The sequence below is a fragment of the Cervus canadensis genome, chromosome 5 (assembly GCF_019320065.1).
Source record: "Cervus canadensis isolate Bull #8, Minnesota chromosome 5, ASM1932006v1, whole genome shotgun sequence".
Lineage (NCBI taxonomy): Eukaryota > Metazoa > Chordata > Mammalia > Artiodactyla > Cervidae > Cervus > Cervus canadensis.
In genome coordinates, this window is record NC_057390.1 from 45,787,812 (window position 1) to 45,810,316 (window position 22,505).

Sequence of the window (22,505 nt, forward strand, 5' to 3'; positions counted from 1 at the left end):
GGCTTCTCTTCTTTTCTCAGCTATTTGTAAACCCTCCTCAAACAGCCATTTTGCCTTTTTGCATTTGTTTTTCTCGGGAATGGTCTTGCTCCCTGTCTCCTGTATAATGTCACGAACCTCCGTCCATAGTTCATCAGGCACTAGTCTATCGGATCTAGTCCCTTGAGCTATAGGGAAACCCCTAGAATAGATCTATGCCTAATTGAAAGTGTTTTCCTACCAAACGATGTCATGAATCCTCGTGGATTCTGAATTCCTGACGCACTAGCTCTAGTTTGAGAAATAGCTCGTCAACCATGAGATTTTTGCAGGTGGGAAGCGTGAAGCCCAGCGAAGCTAAGGGCCTTCCTTCTTTCCACCTGGCGCTCAGTTTTCTAATCTGAAACATGAGGCGATATGGTACTTCCAGGGCTGCAGTGACGATTAAGAGGCTGAATAAAACGTTTGGCAAAGTGGTTTTTAAAAAGGCCAAATGTGGAATACAAGGTTCCGTCTCATGTTCATTCCCTCCCGTCCCTTCCTCCACTTATTCCGCCCTCGGCCCCCTACCCATGAGGCCCTGCGATGCATCCTCCGACCTGAAGCCTGGACGCTGCCCGCCGAGTCCCGCCCGCAAGACCGGAGCCTGGCACGCCCGCTGCGCTGATCCGCCTACCGGGCCGAGCCCCGCCGCTTCCGGAGCCTGGGACCGGGTAACCACTCCGCCCCGGCCCCTGCCGCCCTCGCACCATCCAGCCTAGCCGGCCGATTCCGGGGTGGGGGTTGGGGTTCCGCCCCACGCGAGCCGCCGTCCCAGCGGCCGAGCCTCCGGCGGGCGCGCCGGCCCCGGGTCCCCTCCCCGCCTCGCCTCCCGGCGATCGCGGCGCCCTCTCGGAGCTCATCAGAAGCGAGACTTCGGAGCTCCGAAACGTCTCGCGATTTCGCTCAACCCTGTCTTCAGCGTGGCTGGGTCGGCCTCCCTTCCCCCTTTTTTTCCGCCTCTAGTTCGGGCGCTGCGACTTGGAGGAAACCTGGGAGGGTTGAGGGTCCCCGACGCTTCGAAAATTTTGCGGGATTTCTGCAATTCTCGGAGAGCCCCGACACTAAGAAGCCTGTTGGGTTTTCCTAGGCTGGGAGTGGAACTTTATCCCGCAGACCTGATCAAAAACGCCCTGGCCCGGGGCCAGGCCAGCCGGAGGACTGGCGCCAGTGACTTTGGAGGGGCTGGCGGCGCCTGCCATGGCCCTGCCTTGGCCGCCATTCCAGGGGCGCACGGATAGCCGCCCGGGGTTCGGCCGCCCGGGTTTAAGTCTCCGCCCTGCCCACATCCTTGCTCAGAAAATCTCCTGGCCTGGAGGAGGAGCCCTTTTTGAGATGTTTCCCTGGCGGCCATCTCTTGTTTCCTTTGTTCTTCATCCAGATTATTGGTCGGATATTTTCTGACCCGTCTCCACGCTGGAATTAAGGCCCAGCAGAATCACAGGGGCAAATTATACAATCATGCGCCAGGGGTCATTAGTCCAGTCCCCTTATTATGCTTGGAGTCCCCGTTCAGCAGTCCAACCCAGGTGCTTGATTTTCTTGGTTAACTTCACCAGTTCACCACGTCCTGTGGCAGCTGCTTCTGCTTCTGGGCTTTTCTCTCTGGTTTGTTGTTGCTGTTCAGACTTTTTGCAACGCCCATGGACTGCAGAAGGCCAGGCTCCCCTGTCCTTCTTTATCTCCTAGAGTTTGCTCAAACTCATGTCCATTGAGTCTGTGATGCCATCCAACCGTCTCATCATCTGCTACCCCCTTCTCCTCCTGCCCTCAATCTTTCCCAGCATCAGGGTCTTTTCCAATGAGTTGTCTCTTCACATCAGGTTGCCAAAGTATTGGAACTTCAGCTTCAGCATCAGTCCTCCTAGTGAATATTCAGGGTTGATTTCCTTTAGGATGGACTGGTTTGAACTCCTTGCTGTCCAACGGACTCGCAAGAGTCTTCTCCAGCTTTCACTTCGAAAGCATCAATTCTTTGGCGCTCAGCCTTCTTTATGGTTCAACTCTCACACCCCTACATGACTACTTGAAAAACCATGTTTAAAGTTAAACACGTTTAACTGCTTAAACAACAGTTAAAGTCAAACCATTTGACTCTCAGTTTTCCAGGTAGTGCCAGGGGTAAAGAACCCGCCTGCCAATGCAGGAGACGTAGGAGACTCAAAGTTCGATCCTTGGGTTGGGAAGATCACTTGGAGGATGGCATGGCAACCCACTCCAATATTCTTGCCTGGAGAATCCCATGAATAGAGGAGTCTGGCAGGCTACAGTCCATAGGGTTGCAAAAGAGTTGGACACGACTGAAGTGACTTAGCACACATGCGTGCCTGATGAGTGATGGCCCAGGGGTTAGCTGAGGGAGCTGGGTGTACTTGGGCTTTGCCCCATGGGGTACTGAGCTTGGAGATGAAGTGCCTCTGGGGCTGGTCCTCTGCAGGCCCCCGGGATCATGTGGTATGTCAGCACTCGGGGGATGGCCCCACGGATCGACTTCGAGGGGGCACTCTTCTCTGGCTATGCTCCGGACGGGGGCCTCTACATGCCTGAGGAGCTTCCACAGCTGAGCAGAGAGACCCTGCGTGAGTGGAGCATGCTCTCCTACCCCAGCTTGGTGAAAGAGCTGTGCAGCCTCTTCATTGGACCTGAGCTCATTCCTAGAGATGACCTAAATGGTGAGCACCACTCTACCTTTCTTCTCTCCCACCTCACTATTCTGCCAGCCCAGACCCCAGAGTTGCAAATCCATCATTTAACCCCTAGGAGATCCCTAGTCATCTTTCCCAAACTTTGGAGTTTTTCCCAGGCTCTGAAATCCCAGAGTTGGAAAAATCCTCAAAGAGTTTCATCCATTCCAACTCCCACCCCCAGTGTGGGAAATGCCAAAGTGATCGGCAGAGAATTTGTTTTTAAAAAACCTTTTCAAGACTAGAGATTTCACCATTGACCTTGAATGAGATGCTTGAATGTTTGAATATTTCCTTCTTGCATATACTTCAGCATTCCTGGGCTTCCCTGGTGGCTAGATGGTAAAGAATCTGCCTGCAATTCGAGAAACCTGGGTTCAATCCCTGGGTTGAAAAGATCCTCTGGAGGAGGGAATGGCAACCCACTCCAGTATTCTTGCCTGGAGAATCCCCATGGAGAGAGGAGCCTGCAGACTACAGTCCATGGGGTCACAAAGAGTCAGACTCAACTGAGCGACTAAGCACAGCATAACACAGCACGTATATAACATATAACACAGCACAGTATATAAAGCACCCAGACCCACAGATTGCTAGTTTATTTCCTCAAGTGGTAATTCCAGAAGGGACTTTGAGAGTGTTCTGGACCAGCTCATTTCAGACTGTTATGTGCCCACAGATTGTCCCTGGGAACCTTGTTAAAATGCAGATTCTGATTCAGTAGATCTGGGGCAGGCCTGAGTATTCTGTGTTCCTGTCAAGCATCCAGGCTTCCCTGGTGGTACAGGGTAAAGAATCTGCCTGCCAATGCAGGAGACTCAAGAGACGTAGGTTCTTGATTCCTGGGTGGGGAAGATCCCCTGGAGGAGAAAATGGCAACCCACTCCAGTATTCTTGCATGGAAAATTCCATGGACAGAGGAGCCTGGTGGGTTATAGCCCATAGGGTTGCAAAGAGTCAGATATGACTGAGCAACTGAGCATGCATGCATCAAGCGTCCAGATGATACTAGTGCTGCTGGTCCATGGACCAACTGTATAATATAATCCATAACCTAATGGTGAGAGTTTGAGACTGAAAAGAAATCAAAATGTAGTTTGGGACTTCCCTGGTGATTCAGTGGTAAAGAATATGCCTGCTAGTGCAGGGGACACAGGTTCGATCCCTGGTCCAGGAAGATTCCACATGCTGCAGGGCAACTAAGCACGTGTACCACAACTACTGAAACCAGCTCACTTAGAGCTTGTGCTCTGCGATAAGAGAAGCCACTGCAATAAGAAGCTTGCTAGTGCAACTAGAGACTAGCTCACTCACCCCAACTAGAGAGTAGCCCACGCACAGCTACTCTGGGTGTAATAAAAATAAATAAAAAAATTTTAAATGTGGTTCAGTGACCAGCACTGATGGCATTGCCTGGATATGTGTTAGAATTCTCATTACTTCCTCTGACTTACTGATCCAAAACCTGCATTTTAAGATCCCAGGAGACGAGTTTGCCAATTAAAGTTTGAGAAATGCTACTCTAGATGGGCTTAGCTTTAGGTAGGATCCCAAGTTTCTGGCATCACAGGCGTGAGATTAAGTAATGCAAAAACAAAGAAACAACTCTCTATCTTTAGGAAGGAAAATTAGAAGAGATGAGATACTTGATTTGTTTGTTGCATGATTGTTTAATTGAATCTCTACTGGAATACATGCACACAAGAAATCCAAATGGTGAAGAAACCTATAAAGTAAAAAATGAAAGTCTTACAGCATCAATTCTGCTGTCTGGGAGAATCACTGTGAGGAATCCATGAACAGTTCGGTTCATGTTTTTCCAAACTTTTCCCCCTAGGATTATACAATTATATTCATACACAGTATCTTTTATGATAAAAATTTCAGGTCTTTTTATCTGGTAGCAAGATAGAAAATTCAAATTTAAAAGTGTAAAGAGACTAAGAATGAACTTGGAGGACGAGTGTGTGTGTGTGTGTATGTGTGTGCTCAGTCGTGTCCAACTCTTTGTGATCCCATGGACTGTAGCCCACCAGGCTTCTCTGTCCATGTGACTTTTCAGGCAGGAATACTGGAGTGGGTTGCCATTTCCTCCTCCAGGGGATCTTCCCAACCCAAGGATCGAACCTACATTTCTTGCGTCTCCTGCACTTGCAGGCAGATTCCTTGCCACTAGTGCCACTTGGGAAGCCCTAGAGGAGGACGAGAGAATGCCGTTTTCACTGTATGATTTCCCTTCCTCCCCTGCAGATCTGATTGATCGTGCCTTCAGCAGATTCCGCCACAGAGAGGTGGTGCACCTGTCCAGGTTGAGGAACGGGCTGAACGTGCTGGAGCTGTGGCACGGGGTCACCTATGCGTTTAAGGACATGTCCCTGTGCTGCGCAGCACAGTTCCTGCAGTACTTCCTGCAGAAGAGGAAGAGGCACGTCACCGTGGTTGTAGGTGGGCACTGTGGGCACGTGCCCTGGAGCCCCACACACCCCAGCTGGCCGGTGTCCGCCCATGGGGTGCCCTCCACTGATGTCTCTTGGGGAGTGTGCTACCGATTCTTTTAGAGCAACTTTAAAAAAAAATTGATTTATAATACCTCTGAGTTTCAGGAATACAGCACAGTGATTAGAGAAGGCAATGGCAGCCCACTCCAGTGTTCTTGCCTGGACACTCCCATGGACGGAGGAGCCTTGTGGGCTGCCGTCTATGGGGTCGCACAGAGTCGGACATGACTGAAGCGACTTAGCAGCAGCAGCAGCACAGTGATTCAGTTATATGTAACTATTGTTGTTGTTTAGTCACTAAGTTGTGTCTGACTCTTCTTCGACCCCATGGACTCTAGCCCATCAGGCTCCTCTGTCCATGGGATTTCTCAGTATTACAAAATATTGAGTATAGTTCCTTGTGATATACACTAGGTCCTTGGTGGTGGTCTGTTTTATATAGATGAAGTGCTCAGTTGTGCCTGACTCTTTGTGACCCCGTGGACTGTAGCCCACCAGGCTCCTCTGTCCATGGGATTTCCCAGTCAAGAATACTGGAGTGGGTTGCCATTCCCTTCTCCAGGGGATCTTCCCGACCCAACAATCAAACCTGTATCTCTTGTGTTTTTTGCATTGCAGGTGGATTCTTTGCCCACTGAGACATCAGGGAAGTCCTGTTTTAAATATGTGTATATATATGTTAATCCCAACCTCCTAATTTAAGAGCAGGGTTCTTAATGTTCTCTTGTGCTGTGGACCCTTTTGACAGACTGATGGAGGCCATGGAATCTTCTCAGAATAATAATTTAAATAAATAAAATACATAGATGATATGGTGCCAACTTCACAGGTGCCTTGATTTCTATCCATGGGTCTCTTGGAGGTTCAAGGACCCTGGGTTCCTACCCTCCAGGGTATCCCCTCACTTGGCAACTGTGCTTTAGGGGCCCATTTCTTTCCATCTCCCTTTGTCTAAAGAGGAGGGTTCCTCCTTTTTCCCATCCAGGAACTTCTGGGGATACAGGAAGTGCTGCCATTGAGAGTGTTCATGGGGCAAAAAATGTGGACATCATTGTTCTGCTGCCCAAGGGTCACTGCACAAAGATTCAGGAGCTCCAGATGACAACAGTGCTAAGAGACAACGTCCACGTGTTCGGAGGTGAGTGTTGGGACTGAGGTTCCAGGGGCAGCGTGGCCCTGCCTTGAGTGGCTCTATGTTGGGAGGTGGACTGGAACCAAACTAATCAATTGTCTAGCTGAGCATCCTTCTTCCTTTCCTTTCTCTCTCCTTCCCGTCCTTCATCAGTGATATTTTGAGGTTGGTATATGCCCTGACTTAGCCCTAAGTAGGCTAGTGGTTACACAGTCTCAGAAACTATTGGAGGTGACTGGTGCATAAGCCATTACTAATAAATAGTACATCCAACGAAGTGCAGGTTTAAACCTATACCCCAAAGAATGCCACCTCCATGTACATTCACCCTGTTTGTGCCTTGTCTGCAAGGCAGCCACCCAGACCCATAGCCTGAGCCACATGACTTGGATTTTTTTCCAGGGCACTGAAGTTCAGAGGGCAAAAGCACATTGCCCTCTGAGAGAATGTGCTGTTATGTGTTGGCAGCTCACACCCTCCCTTTCAGTGTTGAATCAACTAATGTGTTTGGTTAGCAGGTCTAAGTATTGAAAATAGGAAGCTACTCAGTGGTACCTGTGGCTCGTGACTCCTACTTCCTAAACCACATCATGAATCATAGCATGTTATGCTTGCAGAAAGGCAAAAAAATCTTAATGTCTGGCCATCTATTCTGAGTGCATTTAATCATTATGAAGCCCAAGAGTGTAGGAAGACAGGGTGAGTTTGAGTGGAGCCATACTTTTTATTGTGGGTTTCCCTAGTGGTTCAAACAGTTAAGAATCTGCCTGCCGTGTGGAAGACCCAGGTTCAGTCCCTTGGTTGGGAAGATCCCCTGCAGAAGGGAATGGCAACCCACTCCAGTATTCTTGCCTGGAAAATTCCATGTACAGAAGAGCCTGGCCAGCTACAGTCCATGGGGTTGCAAAGAGCTGGATCTGACTGAGCAACTAACACACACTTGTATACTTTTTTGTTTATTTCTACCTGTCACACCCCACTGCACTCCAGGGAGCCCCAAGGAAGGGGTAGGAAAATGAACAATAGAGATCTTGGTGAAGTTTTGTGCAGTGTGGCCTAGAGCAAGCTGTCTAGGGAGCCTGACTTGGTTTGGTCACTCACCCAGCAGGACAACAAATGTGGTAACAGAAAACCCTCCTTCTATAGCTGACCTGGCCTCCTGTTATAATCCCATAGATGATGTTTTATATAACACCAGTTTTGTCAAGGACCAAAAACACAGTGAAAACAACCGTTACCCAGGGGAGTAGCATGAGTATTCTTTGTCTATTTGTTCAAGAGCAAACAAAAAGCCTCTTCTACTCTTTTCTTTAACAAACCCATATACATTCCAGTGAAAAGTTCATTGTTTAGCTAAAGCAAGTGTTGGCAGAATTAACCTTGGTGATTCATTGCCCATATCTGGCCACATATTGGGCTTCCCAGGTGGCGCTAGTGGTAAGGAATCCACCTGCCAGTGCAGGAGATACAAGGGATATGGGTTTGATCCCTGGGTCAGGAAGATCCACTCGAGTAGGAGACAGCACCCCGGTCCAGCATTCTTGCCTGGAAAATTCCATAGATAGAGGAGGCTGACAGGCTGCAGTCCATGGGGTCGAGAAAGATTTGGACGTGACTGAGCAGAGCATCTGGCTACATTTTCCTGCAGTCATGGCAAGGGTTTAACGCACAAGATTCAGGTTCCTAAGGGGTTTTGTTAAACCCTAAGCACCAGAATTGCTATTTATGGGTCTGCGACTGCCTTTGCCCCTAGAATCAGATCAGAGAATAGCTTTTTGTGCCTCTGTTCTGGACCTGCATCCTTCTCTCCTTGTATACAGATGTTGGAAGTCTTTTATCTAAGGGCATGTATAGAAGCATCATTCCTGATCATGAGTTGGAAAACAGTGCACATTAGAAAAATGTGGCAGACATGTGGATGGTGATGAATACAGTATGTCATAAGTGTGCCTAAATTAGTTTTTATTTCACAACAGTACCGTTCAAGTTCTTCCTTTCCTTTCTGGAATCTTCTGATTTGGTTTCCAGGAGGATATGCATTAGTTCGGGAGCTAGCAGTGGGTGTGTGTTTTCTCCTGGACTAGGGAGCTCAGGGAGCAGAGATGGGTCACCTGGATTGTTGTGTCTTAGACACTGATGTTTTCTGAAGTCATTAACATCCATTGTACATTATATACTCGATTCTTCTTTTTTTTTTGTTCGATTCTTCTTAAGCACAGAATAATCAGCCAATGCTAGTTATATATTATTGGGATATTTTTTGCCTGGAAGTAACAGAAAACCTAACTCAGACTGACTTGAACAGGAATATTTTCTAGCTCATGTACTTGTAAGTCTAGAAATGGAACGGGCTTCTGACTGGTTGTTTCACTGCCTTCTGGGAGCCAAGTAATCTTGGTTCCATCTTCCCCAATTCTCAAGCTTTTTGTGGTTCATGATGGTTACTGAAGGTAACCAGGTCTCTCTTCCTGTGGCTGTCTCTTGAAAGCAGTGAATCTTTTCCTTGAACCCCAGCAAATATCCGCCTTGTAACATGGATCTGGAGTTAGTCCTGCAGTCTCAGTGCTACTCCATGATGAAAGGGGAAATGAATGGTAACCTCCATGCTTACTCTGGCATTTACCCCCAGTAATCTTATCCCCCTCCGGCCTCCAAGTTTGGATTCAATGGAGAAATAGACCCAGGTTTTAGATAAGAGGTTAATGTTGGCTTGATTGCTGGTTGGACTGGGTTGAGGGGTGCAACTTGGACTAGGCGCTAATTTGCCCAGCAATTACCCAATAATTCATCCATAAATTAAAGTGCACACACACCCAGCTTAAGGAGAAATCCTGCCCTTGCCAGCTTCCCTGCCACGTAGGCGCCAAGGGCAGAACATCCACCCTTTGATCTAAATGAGGGAACAAGGGCAGACCCCACAGGAAGAGCAGCTCTTTCCCCTCAGCCCCTGATGGAGAACCATGGAGTAAAGCTCAGCCTCTCACCATCTTACAACCTGATAAACTATCCTGTCCTTGTTCCCAGAGCCTGGGGAAGAGGGCATAGACTACAAAGAGGAATTCTTCCCCAGTGTCCTGGAAAGTTGACATTTAATATCTAATTTTAGATAATGGTAGAAACATTCGACCATAAGGATATGAGCCATGGGTTGAGTGACGGTCCCAGTGGGATGGGCTGAGTCTGAAAGGCCTTGTGGGCACATGCTGACCATCTGGGGGTTCTCCGTGCTCCTGACAGCAACTTCTCCTCTCTCCCCTGACAGTGGAGGGTAACAGCGATGAGCTGGATGAGCCCATCAAGACGGTGTTTGCCGATGTGGCCTTTGTCAAGAAGCACAACCTGATGAGTCTGAATTCAATCAACTGGTCCCGGGTCCTCGTGCAAATAGCCCACCACTTCTTCGCTTATTTCCGGTGTGCACCATCCTTAGATACGCACCCCCTGCCCCCTGTGGAAGTGGTCGTGCCAACAGGGGCTGCTGGTAACCTTGCAGGTGAGGAGACCCCTGGATGGAAATGGGCTTTCCAGAAAAATGCCCATGGTCCTTGTCCTCCCAGCCACCCTTTGGCTATAACCTAGGTTGGGTCCTTTGTTATTGTTTAGTCGCTTAGTCATGTTCAACACTTTGCAACCCCAAGGACTGTAGCCCACCAGGCTCCTCTGTCCATGGGATTTCCCAGGCAAGAATACTGGAGTGGGTTGCCATTTCCTTCTCCTGGGGATCTTCTTGATCCAGGGATTGTACCTCAGTCTTCTGCACTGGGAGGAGGATTCTTTATCACTGAGCCACCACGGAAGCCCAGGTTGGGTCCTAGGTGATGGGGAACTACACAAAAGAACCTTCTAGAAAATGTTCCCCTGACTTCCTGGGAGGACATCCCAGCCTCTTGCCACAGGGGGAGAGCAATGGGTTAACCCCAATGTGCTCAGCCGCCTGATCTGATGTGTCGCTCAGCAGAGTGTGGGGAGATGAGGTGAAGGTTCAGCTGCCGTTCCCGGATGGCAGAGCCCTCTGCCAGGAACGTGGACTTTCCTCCCAGCCCTTGCCAGCTCCCTGCTCTGAGGATAAGGGCTCGCCTGGCATGGCGTGTTCTCCTCAGAGACCGTGTGATGTGGAAAGAGTCTTGGACTTGGGCTTCTGGCTCCAGTTCTGTCCTTTACTAGCTGAACGGCTGTCTCTTAGGTTCAGCTCCTTGGCTATCACAGGGAGATTAGACCGCTTATCATATCTCTCAGGATGAACGTGAGGCTCAAATTAGATTCTGTGTGTGTGTGAACTTTGTGAAGGTCGAGTGCTATAAAGCTGCGTGGCATGAAAATCGTTTCCTGTAATAATTATAGGAACGTTGATCAAGCACTGACTATGTGTCAGGCAGTGCTCTGAATGCTTCCCTCATATCAATTCATTTAATCCTCACATGGGCCTTGAGGGGCACGATACTGTTACTTTCATTTTACAATGAGGAGGCTGTGGCACAGAGAACTCCTTGGACGGCCTGTCCTTGGTTATGCACTGGTCAGTCCCAGGGCCAGGATGGCAGCCCAGGCGAGCTGGCTTCAGAGTCTTCGCCCTCTTGAGCTTGTGAGGCTGCCTCTTGATGGACGTGACTTTTTTCTGATGGTTCTGTTAGTGGCATCGCTTCTGATGGGTGCCCAGGTTGGCTTAGGTGAGACCATGAAAGCATCTTAGTGCCCAGGAATCTTTCTGACTTCAGCTAACACAGGGATGGAAAGAATGAGTTGGCTGTTAGACAGGATGGCTCAGCCTTCTTACCTGTCCATGGAGTGAAGCCCACCACACTGCCCATTTGCATCACTCCCCAGGGAATGGTACCACCTGCCTGTGCCCTGTATCTGCCACAGTGCCTGGCACAAAAGCAACGTTTGCAGAGGGATCTCTGATCTAGCCCTGGTCCATCAAGAACTAGTTGCTCGACTTTAAGCCCGTGGACCTCCTAAGCCTCCATTGTTTCCCTGTCATACAAGGATATCATGGCATTTACTGAGGATCCCATGAAATAAGACTGTGAAAGTGCTTTGCAAAATTGAGTGACATTGGGTGGTGTGGGTATCCCTAACTCCTTTTACTTACTCACAGAGATAAACTATTCATGGAAACAGGAACCTTCCTAAACCACGTTACCTTTCTGGGCTCTCCATCTCTCGGGCTGAGGCATTCCTTATTGGTTTCACGCAAACAGGAGCTGCTGTTAGGGTGGACAATGGCTGTTGCTCTGTCCTCCCTCAGCCCCTTTCCAGGAGACTCAGCCTGAAAGTGCTGGCTCTTGGTCTGGGGACTCAGCGTGTGCTCCAGACTTAGACCTCTAAGTTCACATCCTCACTCTGCCGCTTAGCAGGCTCTGAAAGTGAAAGTATTGGTAGCTCAGTTGTGTCCGATTCTTTGTGACCCCATAGGCTGTAGCCCTCCAGACTCTTCTGTCCGTGGGATTCTCCAGGCAAGAATACTGGAATGGGTTGCCATTCCCTTCTCCAGGGGATCTTCCCGACCCATGGATTGAACCTGGGTCTCTCGAATTGCAGGCAGATTCTTTACCATCTGAGCCGCCAGGGAAGCCCAAATCAGTCTTTGGGTGGGTCTTTCAACTTCTCAGAACCTCCATTTTCTCTTCTGCAAATGGTGTGTGTCAGTACCTGGTGGGGGCAGGGTTTGGCATGGAGAACAGCATCAGGGCGCAGTAACCCCCTCCTACTCTTTCCTCCTTTTTTTTTTTTTTTTTGGTAGCAGCTTTATTGCTCTATGATTCACATACCATACAACTCACCCGTTTAAAGTATTCAGCTTAATAATTTTCAGTGCACACAGATTTATGCAACCATCACCATAATGTTTTAGAGCATTTTCATCACCCTAAGAGGAAGCCCTGTTTCCATTAAGCAGTCATTCCCTCATCTCTCCCACCTTTAGGCAGTCACTAATCTATTTCATCTCCGTAGATTTTCCTATTCTGGACATTTTATGTAAATGGAATCATTCAATATGTGGCCTTTTATGTCTAGCTTCCTTTCACTTAGGATATCATTTTCAAGGTCCATCCATATTGTAGCATGTGTTAGTACTTTATTCCTTTTTATGGCTGAATACTATTTTATTGTATAGATGTATCACATTTTGTTTATACATTTAAGAGTTAATGGACATTTGGGTTGCTTCAGTTTTTTAGTTATGAATAATGCCGCTATGAACATTTGTGTGCATGTTTTTGTGTGGATCTGTTCTCAGTCATCCTAAGTATATACAAACCAGGAGTGGATTTCTGGGTTATACTGGAACTCTGTGCTTAACTTTTTGAGGAACTGCTGGACAGGTTTCCAAAGTGGCTGCACTATTTTACATTCCCACTAACAGTGTATGGGGGTTCCAGTTTCTCCACATCCTGACAAAAATTTGTTATCATCTGTCTTTTTGATTCTAACCATCCTAGTGGGTATGAAGTGGTGTATCATTGTGATTTTGGTTTGTGTTTTCCTGATGACTAATGATGTTGAGTGGGCTTCCCTGGTGGCTGAGTGGTAAAGAATCCACCTGCCAATCTCTGGGTCAGAAAGATCCCTGGAGGAGGAAATGGCACCCCACACCAGTATTCTCACCTGAAAAATCCCATGGACAAAGGAGCCTGGTGGGTTACAGATGTTGCAAAAGAGTTGGATACCACTTAGTGACTAAACAACAGCATCAATGATGTTGAGTATCTTTTCATGTGTCCATTGGCCATTTGTATATCTTTTTTGGAGAAATGTCTACACAAGTCCTTTGCCTGCCTATTTTTTAATTGGATTATTTGTATTTTTATTGTTGAGTTGTAAGAGTTCTTGATATATTCTCGGCTCAAGTCTCTTATTAGATATATGATTTGCAAATGGTTTTTCCTATTCTGTGGGTAGTCTTTTTATAGTGATAAACTGATAGTGATATATTGATAGTGTCCTTTGAAGCACAAAAGCTTCAAAAAGCACAAAAGTTTTTAAATTTTGATGATGTTCAATTCATCTATTTTTTCTTTTGTTGTCTGTGATTTTGGTGTCATGTCTAAGAAACCATTGTTCTCCTCTCATAAGCTGGGTGCATCGCTCAGAAGATGGGGCTGCCCATTCACCTGGTCGTGGCAGTGAACAGCAATGACATCATCCACAGGACCGTCCAATGGGGAGACTTCTCTCTGTCCAAAGCGGTCAAACCAACCTTGGCGTCAGCCATGGACATTCAGGTGGGATGTGTCTGCAGGTCTGCCCCAGGTGTTGGTTGGGTGGAGGTGGACAAGGGCTGAGGTCAGCATGACCCCTGGGACCCTGCCTCTCTGCTCAGGTTCCCTACAACATGGAGAGGATCTTCTGGCTGCTATCTGGCTCTGACAGCCAGGTGATAAGGGCCCTCATGGAGCAGTTTGAAAGGACAAAAAGTGTGGGTCTACCCAAGGAGCTACACAGCAAGGTCAGTTACCACTCACTCCATGGAGAAAGGACAGGGTACAGCTGCAAGACCAGACCTGGGGTTTGAAAATCTTTTCAAGGAAAGGAGATGCTTGGGTGTTTTTTCGAGTACCTGCTATGAGCCTCACACTTCTGCAGTCAGTTTATGAGGATTTATTTTTTGAATGGGGAGAGGTGGTTGGTTTAGAGGTTATTGGTTTAGAGTTAGATGCATATAACTCCAAGCCAGTGATGAGCCCTTGGATTAGTTTCTTAAACTCTGTGCCTCAATTTTCTCATCTGTAAAATGGGAATCATGAGAATGCCTGCCTCATGGCATTGTTGAAGATTTTAGTCCATCAAGCACTTTGTATACTGCCTGGCAGCATAGGGCTTAATATATTAAGTATCATTATTTTATTCATTATTGTTGTTGATTTCCAATAATAACAACTGGAAGCCACTTTCCCCATCCAGTATGTGCAGAGACTATTGTTCAATTAACTTTTAAAAAACAAATAAAGAAGGAGAGGGAATTCCTTGGCAGTCCAGTGGTTGGGGCTCTGTGCTTCCACTGCACGGGACCTGAGTTTGATCCCTGGTCAGGGAACTAAGATCCTGCAAGTCATAGCACTGCCAAAAAATTAAATTAAAAAAATAAAGAATAAGGAGAAATTTTGTCTCCTAGATGGTTAGGAGTCTAGGGCTCAGTAGCTCAGTTGTGCCTGACTCTTTGTGACCCCATGGACTGTAGCCCTCCAGGCTGCTCTGTCCATGGGACTCTCCAGGCAAGAATACCAGAGTGGGTTGCCATTTCTGTCTCCAGGAGATCTTCCCAACCCAGGGATTGAACCCGGGTCTCCTGCATTGCAGGCGGATGCTTTACTGTCTGAACAACTAGGAAACCCTCTAGGGAGGGATTACTTTTATTTTAATGTAACCTGGTGATGGAAACTTATTTAATATCAAAAAAAGAATTCATATATTGAATTTGACTTTAATTTTCTCTACTACATTCCTACCAACTGGTCATCTAGACTGTGTATACCCCCAACAACAAGGACCTCACTACCTCACATCAGCTATAGTTGTTACAAAGTTCTTTATGTCAAGCCAGAATCTGTTCCTTCTAGCCTGTATACTGGTGAGCTGATTCCCATACTTGAAGAGAATCTTCCTTTACCTGCTAAGCCTTCCTGGTTCCTTTAGCTGTCCCTTACATGGTGTAATTTTGAGTGGTTAATGTCCATCTTAAAGAATTGTTCCCAGAACTAGATACAGTTCTGTGGACTCAGTCACTCATACAGACTGGTGTGGAATTTGTCTCCTGGAATCTATGCTTCTTTTCCACTCTTTTTTTTGGCCATGGCCTGTGGTTCCCCCCCAGGGATCAACCCTGCCCCCACGCTGCATTGGAATCCAGGAGTCTTAACCATTGGACTACCAGGGAAGTCTCCCTATGCTTCTTTGATGCAACCTGTTTTAATCAGTTTGGACTGCTATAACAAAGTACCACAGACTGGTGACTTATAAACAATACAAATGTATTTCTCACAGTTCCAGGGACTGGAGGACCGAGGTCAAGGTGCCAGCATGGTTGGATTCTGGTGAGGGTCCCCTTCTGGGTGGTAGTAGGCCTCCTTCTTGTATCCTCATATGGGGGAATATGAGACACTAATAAAGATACTAATTCCATTCATGAAGGCTCCACCCTCATGACCTAATTACTTCCCCAAAACCTCACCTACAAATACCATCATATTGGGATTAGGGCTTTAATATATAAATTTGGTGGGAACACGACTATGAAGACCATAATACAACTAACGTTAAGCTTATTTAATGGTTTGTTTTGATATTCTTTCTCCTCATGCAAATGAGATGCTATGTGAAGACAGACACCATATCCCCTAGTTCTTCATTCTCTCTCTGGCTGTACATGTAGAAGTTACTCCATCTGCTGAAACAACATTCATTCATTTGTTCATTCATTCATTCATGTTACTTATCGACCATGAGCCAGGAACAGTGCTTGGTGCTAGAGATACAAATATAAATAAAACACTCATTGTCTGCTGTGAACCATAATGGGTCAGGAAGATGTCTAAACAATTTATAATAACCTGTGGTTTCTATTGGGCTTCCCAGGTGGTGCAGTGGTAAAGAGTCCACCTGCCAATGCAGGAGACATGGGTTCAATCCCTGGGTTGGGTAGATCCCCTGGAGAAGGGAATGGCAACCTACTCCAGTATTTTTGCCTGGGAAATCCCATGGACTTGAGGAGCCTGGCGGGCTACAGTCCATGGGGTCACAAAGAGTCGGACAGGACTGAGCAAATAAACAGCAGCAACATGGTCTTTATTGATTGACGTTGATTATATTCATGGTTTTTGGCACATGCAGTGCATTTTCAGAGAATGATCAAATAAACCATCTACACGGAGGGAGCACTGCAAAGGGAGTCTTCCTCTTTCTGAGGGTAGTGGGCAATTTTCCTAAAGAAAAGCTGGAGATCTGGGTGGAAACTGATGGGAAGCTATTCCCACACCTACAGGGAGGGGGCGCACTAACAGCAAAGCACTAGGAATCCTTGAGTGCCCTTAGCCTGTGTTTCCTTTGGTGGTTGAACAAGCATATGTGCTATTTTGCTGATTCAGAGCGGAATTCTAACTCAATGTATTGATCTGAAACTCAAACGTGTCCTTCCTCTAACTTGAGTGAATCTGTTTACAGCTGGGAAACATGGGAAACTAGCTTTTTCTCTGAGCTGAATCTGAGCCATGCAATCTGAGTTTCTGATGTGTATCCAGATGGTTGTATTGGGTGGTGGGTTTTTCGTCACCTTTTCCCCACTCCCCTCAGCTTGCGGAGGCAGTAACATCTCAGTCGGTGTCGGACGAGGCCATCACCCAGACGATGGGCCGCTGCTGGCAGGAGAACGAGTACTTACTGTGTCCTCACTCGGCCGTGGCCGTGAGCTGCCATTACCAGCAGGTGGACAGGCAGCAGCCCAGGTACTGGCACCTGAGTTTCGGGGAGGGGGCACCCCTTCGGACCTCTCTGGGCCCATCCTCTTCCCCAAGCAGGGGGGACAGGAATCAACTTGCTTTTTTATGGGAGGGGGGGTGCCCCACATGGCATGTGAGATCTTCGTTCCCTGACTAGGGATCGAACCCAGGCCCTCTGCAGTAGAATTACAGAGTCTCAGCCACTGATCCACCAGGGAAGTCCCACAGATGGGTTCTGTGAGCATAGTGGGTGCTGAGTGAAGGTGTGTCCTAAGACTGTGGTCCCAGAAGAGGGAGCTGGAACTCCAAAAAGGAGGAGCAGTTGGCTAGCAGAGTCATTGCAGAGATGAATTCAAGGGACCACACAGGTTTCTTTTCCTCTCTCTCTCTCCATCCTACCTCTAACCTTCCCCTGTTCTTCTCCCTCCTCACCTTCTTCCGGTACCTGCCCCGCTATCTATTGTCTTCCACCCCCTGTTTTCACCTCCCCCTGTCCCCCCAGCCCTCCCCGCTGTTGTCTGGCTCCGGCCTCTGCAGCCAAGTTCCCGGAGGCCGTGCGGGCTGCCAGGCTGACCCTGGACACCCCGGCAGAGATCCTCGCCCTGGAGCACAAGGAGACACGGTGCACCCCAATGCGGAAGGGCGACGACTGGACTCGGATGCTCCGGGACACGATAGAGGACCTGAGCCAGCAGTGGCAGGGGCGCTTCCAGAATCTCCCGGCATAGCCCGGCTGGAGATGGCTTCCTTTAGGCCTCGGACCCCGGGAGGTGTCCCCTGTGAGCTGCGTGGTGCACCTTCTCCCCATTAAGAGTCTGAGCAGGAGGTTCTCAGGGGGCTGCTCTAGGGGTGGGGGGTCTGTGCTCTGTTCCCGGGATGCTCTGAGCTGTCACCGCCTGGTGTTGCATCTGATCCCCTGGGAGGTGGGGAGGGCTCTTGTAGACGTGGCTGGGGATGCACTCACCGCCTGACAGTGCAGGAGCATAGCTGCTGCCTCTGAAAGTTTCAGTGGATGAGAATATGCCTGCCAGTGCAGGGGACACCAGTTTGATCCCTGGTCCAGGAAGATCCCACGTGCCAGGGAGCAACAAAACCCCTGTGCCACAACCACTGAGCCTGCGTGCCTGGAGCCTGTGCTCCACAACGGGAGCGACCACCACAATGAGAAGCCTGTGCACTGCACGGAAGAGTAGCCTCTGCTTGTAGCAACCAGAGAAGGCCCGAGCAAAGCAATATGAATAAGTAAATACATAAATAAATAAATAAAAATTTAAAAAAGGAAAGTCTGGGGCTCAGAGTCAACTTTGGCTCCAAGATTTTGGACCCCAGGCCCTAAAACCTATGCAGGTGGGGACCGCTGACTCCGTTAGTACAGGTCTGGCTTGAGTCTTAGTTTATCTGGTCCCCACACCAGATCCAGAGGCCTTGACCTGCCTTGTCAGAGGCTTTGTTGTTGTTGTTTAGTAGATAAGGTGTGTCCCACTCTTTGCAACCCCATGGACTGTAGCCTTTCAGGCTCCTCTGTCCGTGGGATTCTCTAGGCAAGAATACTGGACTGGGTTGCCATTTCCTTCTCCAAGGGATCTTCCCAGCCCAGGGGTTGAACCTGTGTCTCCTGCATTGGCAGGCGGATTCCTACTATCTGAGCCACTAGGGAAGCCCAACATATGTGTACTAAACTATGTGTAATTTCCCTGGTGGTTCAGTGGTTAAGACTCCATGCTTCTAATGCAGAGGCACAGGTTCAATCCCTGGTTGGGGAAGTTCCACATGCCATATGGTGTGGCAAAAAAAAAAAAAAAAGACACACACACATATATATATAAACTACACACACTGTGTGCTAAAATAGACATGAAGCAATAATAACAGCACTTATATTTATCTCTTCTCCCCCCTCTCCAGTGGATTGCCTGTGGGCCTGTCTTTGGTAGTCCTGGTTGAGCACCGTGCCTGGTGCATTCTGGAACCAGCAGGAACAGGGACATAGCTCCCTTGTGATTGCACATCTACCAGATACTGTGTAATGACTCTCAAAGTGTGGTCCTTGGGTTTCCCCAAAATGCAAACTCACAGCCCCCACCCTAGAGCACAGCAAACCTGTGGACATGGGTGGGGTGTCTTCAGTTCTTACAAATGCCCCCATGTAAGTTTCCACCCTCTAATTTCAGGAAACCTTGGCCAAGGGCTTTAAGTTTATAAATAATTGTCTTCCACAGGGAGGTATGCTTTGTTTCCACAAGGGCATGCTTTCTCCCTGCTATTGTTTTTATGATCTAGCCTACACTGCCCAATTCAGGAACCACCAAACATTTGTTGAGTCCTCGCAATGTGAATAGTCTGAACTGAATTTAAAATTTTTTAATTAATTTACATTTAAATGTCAAAATTTCTTACTTGATTCAGTTATTGGAAAACTTTTAAGTATGACTGGAAAAATGCAGGTAATGTGGGTCTGCTTTTTCAGCTATGAAATTTATGAAGTACATAAAATACTTTGTTTTGGCATATAGTTGATTAATGTTGTGTTAGTTTCAGCTGTACAGCAAAGTGATTCAGTTATACATGTGCCTGTTCTTTTTCAAGAAGACTCAGTGTTCTGATTGAGATGGACCACAAGTGTAAATTACATGTTGGATTTCAAAGACATCTAATGAAAAAAATCTAAAATATCTCATTAGTAATTTTATATCAATGATCTGTTGAAAGGATGGTGTTTTTATGTATTAGGTTAAATAAAATATAATATCAAGTTAATTCCATCTTTTTCCTTTTCGTTTTCTAAGGACATTTAAAGTTTTATATGGGGCTTGCCCTTGTGGCTCCCAGTGTATTTCTAGAGACAGCAGTGATCTAGAGCTTTGTGTGTACATGAACACACCACAGATAGTTGTGGATTTACTTATATTATTGGGTTCAACTCTGGTGTGGATTTAGGGAGGGGGTTAGACAAACACAAAGACTCCAATACCAATACAACCCTCAGATCCTGGACCCTGGGAGCCCCTTTGGATGGCAGGTGTGGAGAGATTTTGACCACTAGAGGGCACTGTTGGAACTACTCTGAGGGCTGCTGTGAAAGGACCCAGTGGCCATCTAGCCACCACAGCTATCTTCTCCCCATAGTTAAGGGGGGTTTGGGATGGACATGTGCACGCTGCTGTATTTAAAGTGGATAACCAACACGGTCCTACTGTATAGCCCAGGAGACTCTGCTCACTGTCATGTGGCAGCCTGGACGGGAGGGCAGCTCGGGGGAGAATGAATACATGTATATGTACGACTGAGTCCTTCTGCTGTCCAGCTGAAACTGTCACAACATTGTTATTCAGCTATGACCCGATATAAGATTAAAAGTTAAAAAGCTGCCTTCCTTCGCCCTGAGGTCTACAGGAGCTTCTGGTCGCCCAGGCTGATCTCTGCCTGCCACGCGATATCAGAACTTCCAGGCCTGCATCTCCGTGGTGTCCAGGGGCTTGAAGGGAGAGGCCAGAGGGCATCCTCTTACTAAAAAACTTGACATTGAAGCATAACCCTCAGTGCAGAGAGAGCAGGAATGCTGGACACACAGGAGGATGGGGGAGCCTCCTAAAAGAATGACCATGACCCTTACACCTCAGCACTTGACAGCTTCTGAGACACTTAAAGAGCAAACATGATGAAGACCCCTGAACCCATTTATCCATCAGGCATGACAGGCCTGATACTTCGGGGTCATGAGATATTTAACAGGTCCATGAAGATATTTTAATTTCTTTTAAAAGCTGAGGAGGGCATGGCAACCCACTCCAGTATTCTTGCCTGGAGGATCCCCATAGACAGAGGAACCCAGCGGGCTACAGTCCACAGGGGTCACAAAGAGTTGGACATGACTGAACGACTAAGCACAGCATACAAAAGGAAACAAATGAATATAATCTGGCTTGGATTGTATTCGTGTTTATGCCAACACAGCAGTACAAAAATTTTTTAATACTTTTGCCCACTCAAAGCAAAAGTGCCCGGGGCCCACCAAAGTCATAATGCAGCCCTAAAAGGACCTATTGTACACCAGGTGATATTTCATCAAATCAACTAATTTAATCCTGATGGCAAGTTGTGAAATGCATGTTACTATCAACTAGGTTTTAGAGCTGAAGTAACTTGTCAGGATGGCACCAAGAGGAAGCAGAGGGGTGGGACTTGAGCCCCATGTGACTTCAAGTTCAACGTGCATTTTTCATCTCCCCAGGTCATAAGGAGCTAGTCACATTCTGCTCTGGTCTGCCATTCTCCATCCTGCCCCAGACCGTGGCCCTTCTGCTGGGTCCTCTTCCACCCTCCCTTACATGGGAGCAGCACAGCCGTACTGCTCCAGGAGGCCTGTTACGGGCTTCTGCAAACCTGTTTCCCAGGTCTCTGCCTGCAGCACCCCCCACCCCACCCCCACCCTGGCACCCAGGACCTGCTGCGTGTGGCCAGAGACAGTGGTTCCTTATTCTCTGCTGCCACATTTCTGAGGCCCTCAGGGCAGTGTTGGGAGTCACGTGTGCATGCCAAGTTGCTTCAGTCGTGTCTAACTCTGTGTGATCCTATGGGCTGTAGCCTGCTAGGCTCCTCTGTCTATGAGATTCTCCAAGTAAGAACACTGGAGTGGGTTGCCATGCCCTCCTCCAGGGGATCTGCCTGAGCCAGGGGTTAAACCTGTGTCTCCTGCAAGGGCAGGTGGATTCTTTACCTCTGACCCACCCTGCTGCCACTGCTGCTGCTAAGTCGCTTTAGTCGTGTCCGACTCTGTGTGACCCCTTAGACGGCAGCCAACCAGGCTCCCCGTCCCTGGGATTCTCCAGGCAAGAACACTGGAGTTAGTTGCCATTTCCTTCTCCAGTGCATGAAAGTGAAAAGTGAAAGTGAAGTCGCTCAGTTGTGTCCGACTCTTCGCGACCCGATGGACTGCAGCCTACCAGGCTCCTCCGTCCATGGGATTGTCCAGGCAAGAATACTGGAGTGGGGTGCCATTCCCCTCTCTGCTGGCCCATCCTGGGAAGCCCTAAATAAGGTGTGCATGCATGCTTAGTCACTTCACGGGGTCACAAAACCCCTCACCTTCTGGATGGTTTGGAGACCTGTCCAGCACTGAGAGGTCACCATATATCTATGAAAGGGGACCCAGAATAATGCCACTGGACACTGCACAAATAGCATGAAACAGGAACTTCAGGATATTCTGGCCGTATTCTGGGGTTGATTGGAGGAAAGGATAGGAGTGAGATGAGGTCTGAAGAAACATCTACCCTTGTGAACACATACAAAGGCACACAGACACACACACAGACACATACCTACATATACATAATCGTACTTACATGCATCCCCCTCAATGGCAAAAGCAAGGATCCTGTTACCAAAGAAGTTATAAGCAGGATGAAGTTGTCCTTCTGTGTCATCCACTAACTGGCAGTGTGACCACACACGGGCCGTTTCATCTCCCCGAGTCTCAGTTTCCTCATCTACTAATTATAACACTTACCTTGCTGGTTTATTTTGAGAATTACATAAGATCATGCATTTCCAGTAGCTAGGTAAATGTTAAAATGCCATACAAATGCTTCTTCTTATTAACATAGTTTAGTCTGCCCTGAACAGTTTAGTACTTCTAAGCTGTCTTGTGTTTTTTACTAATCGCTTCCCAAATTTGTCTTCTCTTGCCTCTTCCTGGAGAACAAATTTCCCTGGTGGCCCCATGGAGTTGGCACAG

General features: G+C 47.8%; 1 protein-coding gene across 5 annotated transcripts; it reads left to right on the forward strand.

Moving 5' to 3' along the window:
• The first annotated feature begins 549 nt into the window (after positions 1 to 549).
• THNSL2 (threonine synthase like 2) lies at positions 550 to 19,525 on the forward strand. Of its 5 annotated transcripts, none has more exons than XM_043468766.1 (9): positions 550 to 692; positions 2,456 to 2,690; positions 4,953 to 5,147; positions 6,186 to 6,338; positions 9,595 to 9,825; positions 13,410 to 13,558; positions 13,657 to 13,782; positions 16,623 to 16,774; positions 17,271 to 19,525. In XM_043468766.1, the coding sequence occupies exons 1-9, from the start codon at positions 552 to 554 to the stop codon at positions 17,494 to 17,496; spliced, it is 1,608 nt and encodes a 535-aa protein (XP_043324701.1). In that variant the 5' UTR covers positions 550 to 551; the 3' UTR covers positions 17,497 to 19,525. The 5 variants fall into 5 exon arrangements, with proteins under 5 accessions (XP_043324701.1, XP_043324702.1, XP_043324705.1 ...); XM_043468768.1 differs by lacking the exon at positions 550 to 692 and adding an exon at positions 907 to 1,547; XM_043468767.1 differs by lacking the exon at positions 13,657 to 13,782.
• The last annotated feature ends 2,980 nt before the right edge of the window (positions 19,526 to 22,505 follow it).